Raw genomic sequence first — 17,817 nt, forward strand, 5'->3', positions numbered from 1 at the left:
AGGATTTTAATAAAATCCTACGACAATCGTAGGTAAAGGCAATGTTGAGTGGCGAGAATTGTGTACGATTTTTACATGACGCAAGCAGCGCGCGCTCTAGAAATCGCATGCCACAGTCGTAAGACTCACCTTTTGTCCGTTTCCGAAAAAAGAAATCGCGGCTTACACTTTTTCAACTAGTACAGAGGACCGACTGCTCAGACAATAATTGCTCGGACGGGGCGAATATTGGGATCTTACACATGCCCCGCGCAATAATTCACTTCCAAACTAAAAGGCATAAGACTGAAGAGAAACACATCACATGTAACAACACATCCAGTGTTAGTGAAATGCTTCACGAACTGCAGTGGGATACCCTCGAAGAAAGAAGAAAAAGAAATAGATTGTCCAAGCCAGCGGAACATACAGGGGGTACTCCGAACATGCATCCAACTTCTCCTTGCAGTATCCTTGTCAGTTCCTCAAGCATATGTGGGTACTAGGGACTTAGCCCACCCCCCATAAGAATAATTTTTTTAAGTCACATGATGCGTCACGGACCGCGAGGTAGACAAATAAAGTTACAGAGTTGAGCAAGCGAATTTATGTCTGTTTTTCGTTTGTGTACCAAGAAGCCAAGTTAACACATACAAGCCATGAGGGTAAAGGGAATGTTCGGCAAACTGATAAAATGTTTTGATATCTAAAGAATTAGAACCATAACAAATAAATGAGGAGAGTAAGCATCGCTAAATGGGTAAGTATATAGACTTCGATACCACTGCAATCTTGCTCAAAGCTGGATTAAACAGGATCGTGATGATGAAGTAGCTTCATCTGCCGTTTTTTCTTGTTAAAGTCCCCTTTACAGAAAAACAAACTTGCAGATTCTTTTTGGAAGACAGTCTGGACTCGTTAGGTATCAATCAAAGCTACAGAACTGAGAAAAACAACTTGGATTTTTATTTTACCTGACTCATTTCAGACCAGCGAAACCACCGGCCCGCATTACAAGTGAATTAATGACACCTCATCTTCACAATTCCTAGCGAGCTCAATGAACCGCGATATGTGAGCACTTTACTCGATTAACGTGATCTTGAGTTTACAAAACCAAGACATCATCTCATCCTCTCTTGAAAAAATTATGAGTAAGAACTGATAAAAATACATATTTCACAAATCACAGGAAAAGTTTGGAAATACATTCTTACTGTGAATCACAAGACAAACATCAGTTGTTCTGTTTGCTCAAAGATAGTCGAGCGAGCAACGAGGAAACTTGAGTTGTTGTGAGGAAAGCGATTTTCGCATGCGCATGTACCCTTACCTTGGTGTTCAAGAGAGTAGAGAGGGACAGATCATAGACTAGTAAATCACTATACATTTCCCTGTTCCAGGTGTTAAGATGATGGGGAACAGAGCAACAGTTGTGCACCAGGAAGTGGCGAGGCGGCGGACATTGTCTGTTCGCTTGCTCCCCACAATCATGACACCTAAAAAGGACTGCATAAAACTTTGCGAACACTTTAAAACGCTTTAAAAACTAATCACTTTATATTTAAAAAATTCAAATATTATATTACTCTATCGATAACTAATATCTCCTTTAAATCTATCTTAAACTGTAACAGTAACGAGTAAAACCTACATAAAACAATGTCAATGAACATCCTAAAAACATAACTTGGAGGATAAACTTTCTAAACGTGGTCTATCTTGACCTTTCAGAATCTTGACATGGAGGAATGAAATATTAATTTTACTCTGTTTTAGTTAAATGTGTGTAATTCAGCTAATTACTATTAGAAAAATTCGTTTTCAGTCACGTTTTCACAAATGCGACAGGGATGAATTTATTGCAAACGTATGTCTCCAAATATCACTGCATTCACCAAACTTTTCAACACCAAGTCACAGGGATACCAAATTATCGGCTCAATTAATTCCCATTATGCACTTAAAGAATCTTCCGCAACATGCGGTGATAAAATTATAAATTTTCTCGTGACCAATCACGAGATGATAATTTTCCATATCTTCCAATTACAGTCCAATCAGATGCTTGATATCTCTCACTCGAGCTCGTCTCCTGTCTTCTTGGCTCTGCGTCTCGACACCAAACGCTTGGCCCATCAGCTCACGTTTCTGTTCTTGCATGGTGAGCATGCGCTCTTCCACGGAATTCGTCACAATGTACTGAAAGAAAATAAAAAACGATTTGGAAGATGAATTTTTTTCATATTACAAATCTTTTTTCGTCTTTTTCTTCCATACCTTTTTCATCTTCCAAACCGGCACTCTTATAATCCCCACAGAATCAACGAGCGTAAAGCCATACTTTGCTACTTTGTAGATAAAGATGTTCTAAAAAGATTCTAAATTTCGCAAGCAAAAAGCGCTGGTGTAAAGCCATGCTTTCAGTGCAGATATTCTTACCTTTGTAATGATAACTTCTTTAGTCTGACCCAGGCGATGGCTGCGATCAAAACACTGTTCCTCAACTGCTGGATTCCACGCCTACAAAACACATACACAAGACATGATAAGGCAATGATGCTACACGCACGGCCTCGTCAGCACGGATGCGTTCTCGATTGAAACCACACACTTTTTCAGAAATTGTCCATTTTCACCTGCGCACACTGAAACGAGCCGTTTTCATAATCGTTTATTTAAATCATCATCATTCTGCCAAACATATCCCAGTGACTCCATCGCTGTCCAAATGTTAATTTACTGTAGTTTGAGTCCTCGTTGAATAACCAGCCACTGTCAAGACTTTGCCTGATAACAAGGCATTTCAGAGTTAAATTAGAGTGTTCATGTTTTTTTCATTCGTACAATAAAGCCTTATCAATAAAGATTTGGTAATGCAGAGACATGCAAAAATTAATGATAAAAACCGACGTTTCGGTGTCTTCATGACGCCATTGTCAAGGAGAAATAAAAAATTACAGAGTCTGCGGCAAGGTGTAACAATAAATTAGCATATAGCGTTTAAGGCTAATTAAGTAAATACTTTTGCGCGAATAGAGTCCTTTTGCACGTTCAGAATTTAGTTAAAATTAGTGCATTTGCTTTTGTCCCCACCCCAAACAGCAAATTAACTGCATGCTAACTGTAGGAAGACAAGTATTCTACAAGGTCTTTCCCGGTGACAGCAAAACACCGGGTAAGATCTTGTTAAATACTTATCTTCCTACAGACAGCAGTTAGAAGGCAATAACAATAATCGATACCTGCTTCTACTCCCGTGAAGAGTTACCCCAGTGAAAAACACCAAGTGGCAAACCAAAAAGTATAACACGACAAATGACCAATCCGTGAATTGGCCAGCTCGATAAAATCAGACCCACTAGAAAATTTTCACCAAAGGGTCTACAAGTTGCAAAAAATTAATCGAAATCTTCGTCACAAGGAAGAGGTACAGCGCACAGCCTTCAACTTACCGGGTCCAACAAGAAGACGCGCGTAGCAGCCGTTAGATTCAAACCCACTCCTCCCGCTGTCAGTGACAACAGAAACACAGTAGGGGAACTGGAACTAGGGTCTGAAAAGGTTTCTATGGCGTGGGCCCTGGCTTCCTGTGTCATGCGTCCATCCAGTCGGACAAACAAGAAATCGTGCTGTTTGAGCGCATCTTCAACTATATCCAGGAACGACGTGAATTGTGACACAACAAGGCTCTTTATTGAGGGGTCCTTGTCTCTTATGGCCATTAATGCGTTCACCAGTGCTTCAAGCTGAAAAGAAGTAACAAAAAGGAATTTCACAAGCAGGCTCTGTTAAGTTTTAGGAGTTTTACTACACCCTGCTTATCCACTCTTTTTTATCCCCGCATTTTGTTCCTTAGTTGACCGGTAGCATTTACGGCGCAATCAGTAATAAAGGAGCAAAGTGTCCTTTCTACTAATCAGTCAAAAACTTGCAACAAAAATTCAGCAAATTCATCCAAACGCTGACAAATGGGGACGATTTTTGTTGCGTTAAAAACCGTCGTTTTAACTTGCCTCGTGTAACATCTGTTCAAACTGCAGCATGGAGTGATGAAAACGGTACAATAACGCTTGTGTGAACAAAACTATTTTGCTGTGTTTACGGACAAAAGAAATGCAGGAGACTTTATGCGGCTAAATGGAATTTAGGCTAAGTTAGACTCGAGCCAATGCTGGTCTGCGGCGATTGGGCGGTCATGCGCGTTTGGGGTCTCATACGGGGTTTTGCAGGACTGACGTGTTTTGCGTTCCAGCTCTGTAAGGAGGTACAGTTGCTTTGAGCGTCGAATCTGCTGGTGGCGTGCATGTACTGTGTTGATTGGGATTGCACCTTAGAAGCCTATATCAAACCTTTGAACTCTTCTTTAGCTCTCCAGATTCCTGACTGGGTTTCTCCGTTTCCGTTGATTTCTTTTTCTTTTTCTCAGGGACTTTAGTCAGTTCATTTTTATTCACCGGCGCACGACACAGTGGACAATTGGGCGCAAAATTATCTGACGTAATGACATCCATAATACACTGCTCACAGAAGACATGTGCACAGCGAGTGATGACCGGCTCTACCAGAGAGTCGAGGCAGACTGAGCACTCTTCATCAACTCCTGAAGACAGCGTCACAATCAGATCGTTAATGAGTCGTTGAGTGCCGTGCTCCGCATCAAGATCGTCATCGTCTGAGTCATCAAGCCCTGCAAGAACAATCACCAAATGTCAAACTTTGTGATTCACTTACAACTCAAGCCGTAGACCTAATGATTTTTGTTAGAAACCATTTTGCAAATCTACGAATGTGATTAACATCTCTTTAAGTCCCACAACATGCCTGACGGCAAAACAGTTCTTTTTTCAGTTTAACTTTTACAACTTGCGGATGAAAGTACCTTTGTGAAACACGAAGCACCACTCCCAACAAGTATGGATTCTCGCAAGCGAACTTCGCCAGGCATGCATGTAGGGGCATTCCAATATTTCAGTGTCTTTTCCCTGTCGAATGTTGGATTAACTCTGTTACAACCACTACAGGCTGTATTCATTATTGCGTCTTTTTAAATCATTCACAATAACCGTTGGAACAAGTTTAGGGATGTCAAGCGACCCAAATTCACTTAGTCGCTTTAAGCCATATACTGCGGCCCACCCTTGAACAGGACAAAACAGCTTTACAGTAATTACTCTACCTGTGGCCATTATACACAAACATACACGTATTACAACTACACATAAAGAGAAGCAAACCAGACAAGATGTGAAATGTAAGAATAGATACCATTCAACAGATTCTGTGCATGCTGCAATGATTCACTCTCCTTGGCACAGAGACTTGGATGTAAACACAGCTGACGCAGCCGCATCAAAATGGCAAAACAGTGTGCATACTTCTTCAGGACCATGCCATCCCGAAGATATCTGGAAAACAAAGGTTGAAAAAAGAAATACAAACTTTTCAACTACATGAACGGGTTTTGCAAAACGGAGAGATTGGGTTTTTAAGGACGTATGTTTAAGTATAGTAACACTAGCATCTATTTTACAACTACTTTTCAGTTTAAAATGATAAATGTTTTCACTGTGAAGGCTTACAAGCTTTATTAATAAAATGGATGAATGGTACTATGTGTTCTATTCTCTACTTACTGACATTTCTCATGAACATTACTTTTGCTGCAACAAATTATTCTTCTAAATAATTTGATAACCTTCAGACCCCTATTTCTTGTTGGACCCAAGGGTCCTTGGAAAAATTTGAGGGGATACCCTGCTACCTATCCATGTACCATCAACAGCAAAGAGAAGCAGTTTTTAAATAGCAAACATAACTTAATTACAGTGGAATCTTGATTCAACAAAGTGCCAAGGGACTAGCAAAATTAGTTCGTTATATTGAAGGTTTGTTATATCAAGGTTCTGTTCCATACAATTTTAAATGCCGGGCAGGCCAATTTCATTCATTATACCAAGCACTTTGTTATAAAGAGGTTCTTTAAATCAAGGTTTCACTGTGTAAATATCTTCTGGCCAAGTCGCCTTAAAGCTGCAGTTTCTCACCTGCCAATAATCAGCTGTCCATGGTTCTGCATGGCATCATACAAATCCCGTTCCTCTTTAGACAGTTCAAGCTCTTGAATGACGACAGTACGAGGCGGCAGTTTGACAAGTGGTTTCCCCTCATCATGGTCAGACTTAAGCCGTCTGATGGATATGTGCTTAAGAAGTTTCTGTAGACGACTGTCAATCAAAGACAATGAAACACAGTAATTATGTCAGTATGGCTAAAGAGTATACAGAGGAACCCAGAATTGAAAAAAAAAAGAGTTCTTGAGACCATTTATTCATTAAATACTGTTTATATATATATACTTGTTGCTACAGCCACTTTCTTTCAACCCAAACACATAAAGGTGCAAGAGAACTACTTGCATAAGGATTGGTCAAAAGCTGCTTTTGTCAGTCAAAATTGTATGTGGTGCACAAACATGTCCAAAGCTCAAACAGAAAGGAACAATAACCTAATAGGCAACTGTCTTAAGCCCTGGTCAAACAGCACATCATAGTGGATAGTCGATGATAGTCAAAACTATCATCCACTATTATCGACTATCAAGCAGGCGGTCAAACAGGAAAAATTATCATCAGCTATCATGAAGAATTTGAACACTCTCAAAGTGAATGATAGTTGATGATAGTCTATGATAGTGCATGATAGCTGGTGGTCAAACGAGCGTGCGCGCTTTAACTATCATCGACTATCATTGACTATCATGCGCCGTGTGGCCAGGGCCTTACAATGAAACTTAGAAAATTAATGATACTTGACAGCTTGTTGACATCCTCGTCTGACACTTGAGGCCAAAGCAGTGTTCCACCAGTGCTTGTCATCAAATGGCTCTAAACGCAGAAACTTCACCACAGACCACAGGTCATCCAGCCTATTCTGTATTGGTGTCCCTGTGAGGACCCATCGACGCTTGGCTGCTAGGTCCACCATGGCCTTGGTGAGGCGAGTCTGGGGGTTCCTTATCGTATGACCCTCGTCTAAGATGACACGTAGCCACTTGATCTTGTGAAGGGGGGAATCATTCTGCAAAGTAAAATTGGTGATGGCTTCAATTTATCATATCAATGAACCAAACAAACAATTTTTGGGAAGACCCCTTTACAAAATGGGGAGATAGTAAATAGGAATTTCAGTGGAATCCACGGGGTGGCTCTTCTCTCCACTGTTTCCAGGTCAAATAAGAATTTGGAAATGTTGGTTTTTGTGGAGGGAGGAAAACCGGAGTACCCGGAGAAAAACCCTCGGAGCAGGGACGAGAACCAACAACAAACTCAACCCACATATGACGCCGAGTCCGGGAATCGAACCCGGGCCACATTGGTGGGAGGCCAGTGCTCTCACCACTGCGCCATCCCTGCTCCCGTAAACTAGTCATTGGGTATTGACCAAAGAAATGTCAGAAATGAAGTCCTGAAGTGTGACATCACAAACATTTAAAATTGTGCAATCAGGGGATTTGACGAGATACTCAGAAAGTGCATAACAAAAAATGTCCACTCGCAAAAATTCAGCACCTTATTGCAGTTTGGGATAGGATTTTGGTAGTTTTTACATGTATGCTCTGATGATGCTACACAAGTACTTTACCCCAAAATTGCAAAAAGACACTGATTTTTGGCAAGTTGGCATTTTTCATCACACTCCTTTCTGAATATCTCATCATATACCATGTATTTCACACATGTTTGTGTGATGTCACAGTATGAGTAAAATAGACATGTTGTCTGTTGATCAATGACTGAGTTTATAATATTATAATAAAGATTATTATAAAGATCTTTTTTGTGTGTGTGTTTGTTTCTACAACAATTTAGAATAAGAGTGTCTTGATACTAACTCTGCTGTAATCATTGGTCAGTGTAGGATAGGTGGTCAGCACAATATCTTGCTGTCTCAGGAACTTCACATCCCTCAGTCGCTCTGCTCCATAATACATGTAAACTTGGAGGTTAACATCGGGGTGAACATGGCTGCATATCTGGTCCTGCCACAGAAACATTGACAAATGTTCCAGCTTAAAAATAGTGCTTTGTAACTCTTGAAATCCAAACCTCATTGAAAATCAATATCTACATTTTTCTTGTAATATCAACGTGTCATCATGCCCATGAGAAGCGACCCACACAAAGGAGATACAGAACCTTGACTGATCAATTTCTTTTGTCCACAACTACCAATGCTTTGCTTGACTTGGTTCAGTCATGTACACAAAAGGAATCAGTAAAACGTCTGTATCTCTTTTGTGTAATTTATTTGGTGCAATTTTGATTTTAAGGCAAAAAATGTTATTTACACCTCTCTTGCCTAAAACCCTTCACTTAATTTAAGTTACTAATATAATTTTCTTACATATCAGTAACCAGATAGGTGGTGGCTTAGAGCATCAGGTGAACCCAGGTAGTAACACTACAAATAAGTTGTAGTTGGAGTTGTGCTAGTCTCATAAGACACTTAAATGTATGGCATGGCATCTTTATGTTTTTACATTTACAAAGACCAGGAAGGAAAGTTTGCAAGTCGGTATTGGGGTTTAAAGGGGAAGAAAGGATTGCATACTTACTGTCCAGTTACTGAGGACAGACAGCGGACAAACAATCAGTGTGGCAGCATGGTCATCATCTGAAGAACTACTTCCCTTTGTGCTTTTACTATTGCTGCCAGCAGACAGCCATGGTCCAATCAGCATATTAGAGTTATCGTCATCAATGTTTATGGATGGTGGTGGTGTTTTGGGCTTGCTCTCTTTGCATTTTTCTTTCTTTATTGATTTGCTACAGGAATAATTCAACACAGCTGAGTATTCCCTAAAATGTCTACTGGCAACCACGACACAAAAACACAAACACACCATTTTATTTTGGCATGGAGAGAGATTTATCTCCGAGTAGTAACAGTAAAAATGAAAACAAAGAAAGAAAGCTCTCTTCCCACCAAACCCTCAAACAAAAGGGTGTGTCGAAAACAAGAACCTACATAGAAAATTAAGAACAATGAAATCAACTACAATGTTACACCTGGCTAGCGTATTGCACAACCTGTAACTTGCATGTACGTAGCTTGCAATGCGAACTCAATTTAACTTTTCATATGCATTGGTGGAACAGTTCCCATTCATCTGGATATTAAGTTCACCTGGAAACCCCACACTGCCCATTTTGCTCCTCCTCTGTGAAGGGAGTACCCCCTGTAATTATGTGCCCACCTCCAGAACACGCACAAGTGAGAGACGGATGAAAACAAAAAGACCGTTGGTAATTGGGGAAAAGGACCCAACTGGTGAGCCAAGAACAAATGCCGGTGCTGTGGGACTGGCAGGAATATGTGCAAACATGGTAAAATATTACATAGTAACAGGGCAAAGGAATGAATTAGGAATTTTAACGAGAGGTAATTGTAAATGTCAGAAACTATATCCCCTCCACACAAATGTTTCCTATGATCAAGTGAGCACACAGAGAATAAGATGATATTAGAAAATACATGGGATAAGGAAAACTGCTAATAAAAAGGTGTGCACACAAGAACGCTGCATCCTTCAAGAACGTTCCAGATGTAGTTTCTTCCAACAAATAGAGGAGGTGCTAAGAGTTGTCAAGTTACAGGAGGTGTTCTGTGTTGTTAGCAAATTATTATTTTTCTATTCATAAACACACCTGGAAAACTTGGATAAGTACATTTGTCTGAATTTAAAGCCTGGCTGCTTCAATGTCTTACTGTCTGCCAACCTGTTAAGTTATACCAGAGTTCAGCATTATAATGATGATGATGATGATAATAATAAAAAGTACTTTACACGGCACCTAATCCACTCAAGAGCAAGCTTTTCAACAAACTGTGTCTAAAATTACATTTACATAATAATTTCCTGATTAAGCTGAAAAATAAAAAAAGAAATAACAATGGCAGAAAAGATCCATACTCCCCCCAGAGAAGGATTTGAGTTTTGCACCCCCATCCCACCAGGAAATTCCAGTTTTGCTTCATACTTTGCTTATAAATTTTGGCTTTAAAGACCCCTCTCCCCCTAGGAATTTCCGATGACTTTCATGGGGTGTGTATGGATTTGTTCAGGAACTGCACAATAAAAAAAACATATATAGTATTTTATGGCATCTTGTACATAACATACTCCAACAAATTCTTAAAACTCAAATCAAATCATCCAGATACTATAAATATTTTATATTTTAACTATACCTTTTCTTTTTGTCCACTGCATCTTTCCTCTTTTTAATGGTAACCTTCTTTACAGCATCCTTGTCATCCATTGTTACGTCATCATCATTACCATCATCATGATAGTCTGTCCGTGGAATCTTCTCAGCTGGCTCAGCTTTACACTCCATGTCTTGGCTTGAAGTTGATGCTGCCCTCTAAAAAACACAAACCAAAAAATGACATTACTAGACAAATTATACAAGTAAATTATCTGGAAAAGGTTCAAATAAAACACTCAGGAAATCGGGCTGTGTGATAGGTTTGATATCAATTAAAACGCTTTCCATTAGAAGAAAACTCTGAAAGGGGAGGGGTGGGGGGGGGGGTGGTTGATCAAGAACTCTCTCATGGTAAAAAGGTAACTGATGTACATGTATGCCAAAATAAAATGCACAAATAAATTTAAACATCCATGGGTTATAAGTTTTGTTTGTACTATGAAGATACACATTCATATACAGTCAAAACTGTACAACTGCATTAAGCAGCAACATATTAAGCAGTCCGTTGTCAATTAGCCCCGGAAATCATGTCTCTCGATTACTGTAATTTTGACCTCTATTAAGGTCATTCCCCTGTTTTGCAGTGCGCAACTCTACTGCGCACAATCGCAAAATGAAAAATTTACGCTCATTTCTAGCTAACTACTGAGTATCACTTAATCTGACTTGCATCTAACAACAAAATTCTTAATTTGCATTTTTCGCGGAAATTAAGGTGTTCTCACAAGACTCGCCACAGTCCCTTCGCGGAGAAACCAGTTTTGAAGCTCGATTTACCACTGCTTTGTGAAATATCTGCAAAACCAACCCGGTGAACCTAGTTTCTCTTTTCAGATTTCTATTCGCAATATTGTTTGCCAACTACCGTGAAAATTTAAGGAAAATCCTAGTGTTAGAAATATCAAATTTTGCGCCTTATATCTAGCCAATGGACATTTTGGCCTACCTTCAGAGGTAACGAATTAGATTATTTTGTTGAATATCTCAGTAGAACTGGTTAGGAATAGTTTTCAAACAGATTTCACATTGAAAATGATTTATGAACAAGGAAAAAATTCTATGAAATGAGCCGTTAACTCTTCTCCTCAGAAAATAATTCCTGTTTTTGGCAAATACTCTATTATAGTCCTTTTTGTCCAAACATGCAGAAATTACCATATTTCAATGGTTCGTTGCTGAAGAACAAGCATGGGGACCCCCTCTTTTTATTTCATTTTTGCAGTTTACATATAGTGAACCACACATGGGCAAAGTTTGGAAAAAATCTGAGTGTAGGTTCTATTTTAGGGGAATGACCTTAAGCAGTTCCGGTCACTCTTTACTAACCCTAACCCCAAAATCACTGACTGCAGCATCAAACACATGCCATAAAGGAAGAAAATGACTGCACTTTTTACTGTGTACAACAATTATTCCAAGAGTTGTTGTTGTTGTTTTTTTTTTTAATTTTTTTAAATGAATTTTTAATGCATTAATACAAACATTTTCAAGAGTTAACTCCTACTGCAAGTGTTGCAGAATGTGAACTTGGCCTTCAAAGAACCTGACACATTCATACAGTGTACCTTGCGGCCTGATGACTTCTTGAACATTGGCTGTCCATTAAGATGATTGGCCATAATCAGGGTGATAACAGTTATGGTTTTTCCAAGCCCCATGTCATCAGCAAGGATGCCACCTTTAGGAGAATCTGGCTTCCTGTCAGTGGATATGTTTGTTCCTTTGTTAATCCAGGTGCTCTTGTTGACTTGTTTCCAGAATGGTGCTAGGTCAGCGTTGTTTTCTCTGGTCATCATCCAGTTGAGAGCTTGCAATTGGTATGGAAACAGCCGTGTTGTAATGGTCTGGTACATTAATATAGGGATCAAATTATGTTGTGGTCTACGGCAATGTGTAAGAGTACTATACTCACTAGTAGAAGTGTAGAGACCACTCTAATAATGAATGACTGTTGTTGGTTAGTGGACTGAATCAAAGCTAACATCTGAAAAATGGTAAGACACTTTCTGCTGTCTACATTATTTTGCTATTTGCATTTCGCATAACTGAATGTCTACTTCAGGCTATCAGCCAGAAATTGAATCTTGGGCATCCTAGAGGCATGTGTCTGGTGAAATTCTTAAAGGATGAAGGAAAGATCAAGACATTTTTGCAAAAATCTGCCATCCACCTTTCTGGCTAAAACTATGGTCCCCTTTCTTATTGTATTTTAGAATTCTAACTACAGTACCGTGCAAATGTAAGTTGACAGTCCCTCGAAACTCGAACTTCGCGACTCGATCCTCGATCCTCGAAACTCGAAAGCTTCGAGTATCGAGGCTCGAGTCGAGTGCATCGAGTATCGAGTCGAGTGCATCGAGTTTCGAGGCAGGGAAACAAAGAACTTTTCGCGTGATTAGTTTTTCACACGTCTTATCCGAGGCCACAGTTCAGTTCCTTTTTACAGGAACCAACTCCGCGAGACGGCCAACTGTGTTTACATTTTTGTTGGAGCGATGTGCGCACGTGTATGCTCGAGCTGGAAAGAGTTAGCTCTCCAAGCGTTTTCTCGGTTCCTTGCCGATTACAACCGAAAGTATTGTGCGTTTTTAATCAAGGAAATGCCGTTTTTGAAGTTTTGATACGAAAGATTAAAGGACAATCAAGCATAATTATGTGCAGCGTACTACTTAGCGAGGCTAAAAGCGATCGCACGTTTCCATTTTCAGCTTGTAAAACAGCGGCCGAAAAAGTCGCAATCTTTTAGTTTTGCTTCCTTCACTGTTAAAACATGGTTTAGTAAACAAGTAATCCAGTCATCTGTCAGAGAAGGACATGGTTACAATCAACAGTTGATAGAAAATGAAGAAAAGGTGATATTGCCTTTTGAGATGATCTCGATATTAATATTTATGCAAATTTGTAACGCTACGCCGCAAATGTAAACATTCACGGCGGCTTTCGAAGTCTGCTCAAAGATAAGCGAACAGCCACGTTGAAGTTTCCCCGGTTCCTTGCCGAATCTACCGTAAATGTTGTGCGTTTTTACATAAGGAAATGCTTTTTTCGAAGTTTTCATTCGAAGGATTCAAATACAATCAAGTATAATCCTTGCGCAGCGGAGATATTTCAGAGGCGATCGTGTTAAATTCCGCGAAAAAGCCGCAATCTTGTGGTTTTAAGCTCGCTTCGTCAAGTTTGAAGTTTGATTAAAAAGAATTGGTGTAGCATATGAAAATAATTTTAAGCATGTTTTAATTTCACAACAACGACGAACGGATGTGTTTTAAATAATACGCGGAAGGAATTGAAAGAAACGCGCCGAAACAGATTTACCGATCACTCACTGCCGCTGATTTGAATATTACTTCAACTTTCGACCAAACTAAAAAAAAGACCACATGCAAGAGCCATGGGAAAATCGCTTTTGTTCTCTCTTATTGTTTGAGGTTCGAGAAATTAATCGTTTCCTCGAAAGCTGCCATCGAGATCCTCGAAAAATTCTTCGAGCGTCTCGATACTCGATAGCTTCGAGGATCGAGGATCGAGTTTCGAGTCGAGACTGCCAACTTACATTTGCACGGTACTGTACATGTCCTTTTAGGGAGGGTTTTGTGAGATGCCATGTTAATACTGTTTGTTGTGAACGAGTTAGGCAGTTTTATTTTTCATATTATTACTGTACTACTGCAATATACATGTAAAGTGCATTGATTGTTAAAAATGTACTATACATGTATAAGAACTTAGGTATTATTATTATAATTACCAGTCCTTTGATAAATCAGTGAGCTCCTCAAAACTCACTCATTGCCCAGTTACTGATAACACTAGGTAGGTACCTCTGGTTGTTCAGCCTTTGCAACCTTGTCATATTCAACCAAGTTTTCAAAGAGTTGATCCAGGCGATTCAGGGGCTGGAGATTACAAAAAAGATTAAGTAAATACACTGTGCATTCATGGCTAAACTTATAAAGTATAAATTCACGGTATTAAGTAATCAAAACCCAGCATGAAGTGGCTAGGAGTACCGGTACACCTCCTAGAAGGGATGCCAGTCCATCACTGGATACCCAGCATGAAGTGGCTAGGAGACCTGCTACTAAGCCTGGATGAGATGCAACTCCATTGCAGCTAATTCCCCACCCCTTCCCAGCCTTCAGTCTCTTGCAAAAGAATGCAACACAATAACCAGACCTTACACCATGACTGCTTGATCTGCATTCCAACACACTAACCATTAGGCTACTGCACATCTCACTTGCAGCTACTTGCATCAAGTATTATTCCCTAGGCGTTCTTCATATGGTAACATGGTAGTATTGTAGAACAGCAAATTCCATTGGGCCCTGAGTTACTTGATGTTATTAACTGTAGATATTTACAGTCAATCCATGTCATGCGTGACTGGTATTTTTGAAATTAGAACAGAGTTTTGAAATTTACATGTCAGTTTTGAACATCGCCAATGAGATTTCAGAGTTCCCGAAGAAATTTCCCTAGTTTATTGATGGTAAAAAGCTATGAATTTTTCTTCACATTACAGCATTAAGTATTTCAAGAATAACAATATAATTATTGTTTTCCAAGTTTTTTGAATCTTTTTTTTGTTAATCAGGGCTGTCACTAAGATTTCAAGTTGCTGGATAAATACAACAAGTAGACGGGGAATCAAACAACTACGAATTTCTTTTGGTTCTATTTTTCTTCTATTTTCCTATGAAAATAGCCGGGGGCCAAGTTCTTACTAACCGGGGGAAATCCCCGGCCCCCGCCTCTTAATGACAGCCCTGTTAATGTGTCTTTTTCAGAAAGATTTCCAGAGAAAAGTTCAACATTCCATTCACATTTCGGATTTACATAGGGAAATCAGAATGTTCATTTCATTCTCAGAAATACTGGTCACACGTGACGTGAATTGACTGTAATTACTGCTGCATATTTACCACCACTGGAAAAATCTGTGGCTTTACATCTGGTGGACAAGGATTTGAAACATTTGTTTGGTCCACAGTCATTCCATCACAGGTGCACACTCCTTGACAAGATGCACTACAAGTTGCTGATGTAACATTACTACACTGCCCACCACTGGACGGTCCAGGGCATGAACATACAAGTAAGGAATTACATTTGATGCATGGCGTGAAGTTTGAGAAGGCAGTTAGAATTTCAGGAACAAAGTTTGAACTGTTTGCAGCAGACACCGATGCATCATCTTTGGTTAATGGAGGTGAAGATATTTGAGTTTCTGTAATGGCTGAAGTATCTGTTCCATCATTTGGCACTGAGACTGTTTCTTCAGGAACTAGGGTGTTCACTGCAGCTGGAACATCAGTACACATTGTAGAACTAGCTGTCACTGGAAGAGACAGATTACTTGAAATTGTCGACTCCACACTGAGAGCTACATTTAACTGAGGTCCTTCAGTTTTGTGCACTAAACTATGGATCGCGACGGGAGCAACTGAACTCGCTACCATATTGTTGGCAGCTGGAACATTGTGAGAATTGAGTATTGCTGGAGTTGACAAAGTCACAGGCGTTTGTGAGAAACTCAGGGAATTTGCTGATGATAAACTAGACGTCGAGTCATCTTTCCGAATGTCAGATATTGGAAATGGTGCTGGAATTTTAGGAATAGCTACTGATGTCCAGGTATCCCCTGGTAGACATGTTGTAGAGGTGCAGCTAGTGGTTTGTGTGACAGCTGTCACATCAGATGTAGACACTGTTGACATCAGTTGAACGCAGTTCTGTTGAGGTGAACTAACACACAATATTGAAGGTTTTAAAGTTGACATAGTACTGCTGGTGTTTGATAACCCAGTAGCGACAGGTAGACTACCTGCAGCATTGTTAGCAAGATTCACTATTACAGTTGACGATACATCATGTGGTACCAGGCCTGATAGCTGTGTCTCCACTGCGGTTTTTGGACTTGGAACACAAGCTGTAGCAGTTGTACTGTTGCCAGTTGATGCCATGCATGCGACAGGCAATAAAGAACTAGCCACATCTTCATTGTCTTTTGCAGGTGATGCTAACGTGTTGGCCAAAACCAGTGGTGCACTCAGTTGATTAAGGGGGCATTTGTTAGCAGTACAAACTGCTTCATCTGTCGCAGTATTTGTATCGCCAACTTGATTCTCCTGGGTACTCAACTGTAACTGGTCGTTGGAAATATTCATTTTTATCTCAGAAGGTCTACTCAACATGTCTGTCTCGTTTCCCAGTGCTGCACCGCTTAAAAGGTCCAGGGAACTCCCACCATCAAACGCCACTGTAAGCTTACTTTGATCAAGAGGTTGTTCAGTTCCACATGGCCTTGACACTTCGTTCCCAAGATTTCCATCAGCTGCTCGAGCTGTTACACTATTAAGACTATTTCCATTAATCACAGACGATTGTTTACAAGACTCAGTCCCATTCGCGACGGTACTACAACAGTTTTGGATTTGCGGCACGCTCTCAGTTGTAAAACTAGTCACTTCCGCCATTACGGACAATACCAACCTTCGCCGATGTTGTACCCACAGTAACTTTTGAAAAAGCCAGAATGTCTCACAGGTAAAAAAGATAGCTATTCTTTTCGTCTAGCAACTTGCATGGATATTGAACTTCACGAGAAAGGGTAAAAAAACATGTTGTTAATATTCCAAATATTCCCTCATGAATCCCCAGAGTGTTTTTCAGATTTTAGCGCGAAAAGCGCGCAAAGCATTTTCCAGCATCTCCATATTAGGAGCTTTCCCAGGGGAGTGACTTTCAAGCAATCTGATTGGCTGGTTGTCAAAGAGAAAGTGACATGTAACCAAGGCGTTCGAAAACAAAGAGTCGCAAGGGTCGCGTGAATTTGCTAAAGTTTCTTGTAAACATTGAAAATTTTGTTTGCTGAAGACTCACGAGAAATCAGCAGACATTTGCTGACGTATTTTATGATAGACAAACACAGATGCTATACGTCAATTAATTATGGCTTCTTCTTCTTCGTGGAATCACGAAAAATCGACATTGTTCTCGTCCGAAAAGGGAACTCTGCAAGCTGTCCCGCTTTTGAACGATGAGGAAATGAGAAATTGTGAAGACACAGCTGGAGATAAAACGACGCGGGATGGTGGAAATTTTATGGAGAATTTAGATGATCTTACGGAGGAGGAGCTTGATGAGCTGCTTCAGGAAGCTTGGGATATAAATCAACGATTGAAGTCATTTGAGAGCTCGAGAAAATTTAGTTCGCGATCACATGGAGAACAGAGTTTGGCAAGAAAGGAATACGGATCTGTTGCAAAACAAAACAGCTTTCTCCCGCCGCTTGAACCGACAAAGACTTCGCTAGTAACTGGAGTTACTGTCGTGACGGGAAGTAAACCAAACGCAGCTGGAAGGCAGAAAAAAACAAGCGTAATGTGATAATGTATTCAACCCAAGAAGAGAGCTTATACGAAAACTGATACGTCAAGATTGACAGTTTAAAAGACCTTTTATGAAAGGAAATCGGAACGATGTAGCGGAAAATGGAATAGCTATTTGTAATAATTTATCATTTGTAGCAAGGCTATCCTTTAAAGTATCTGGAAAT

General features: G+C 39.9%; 1 protein-coding gene across 1 annotated transcript; it reads right to left on the reverse strand.

Moving 5' to 3' along the window:
• Positions 1–923: 923 nt before the first annotated feature.
• On the reverse strand, positions 924–16,939 carry LOC146468203 (DNA-dependent ATPase/E3 ubiquitin-protein ligase HLTF-like). Its single transcript, XM_085124805.1, has 14 exons — positions 15,182–16,939; positions 14,078–14,152; positions 11,822–12,100; positions 10,234–10,409; positions 9,690–9,761; positions 8,597–8,807; positions 7,874–8,020; positions 6,791–7,059; positions 6,027–6,206; positions 5,248–5,387; positions 4,332–4,669; positions 3,435–3,728; positions 2,422–2,502; positions 924–2,181 (listed from the first exon to the last, which is right to left on the reverse strand). Exons 1-14 carry the CDS (start codon positions 16,733–16,735, stop codon positions 2,029–2,031), a joined length of 3,969 nt encoding a protein of 1,322 aa, XP_084980931.1. The 5' UTR covers positions 16,736–16,939; the 3' UTR covers positions 924–2,028.
• Positions 16,940–17,817: the final 878 nt, after the last annotated feature.

Source organism: Pavona decussata, unplaced genomic scaffold, assembly GCF_977016875.1.
Source record: "Pavona decussata unplaced genomic scaffold, jaPavDecu1.1 SCAFFOLD_133, whole genome shotgun sequence".
Lineage (NCBI taxonomy): Eukaryota > Metazoa > Cnidaria > Anthozoa > Scleractinia > Agariciidae > Pavona > Pavona decussata.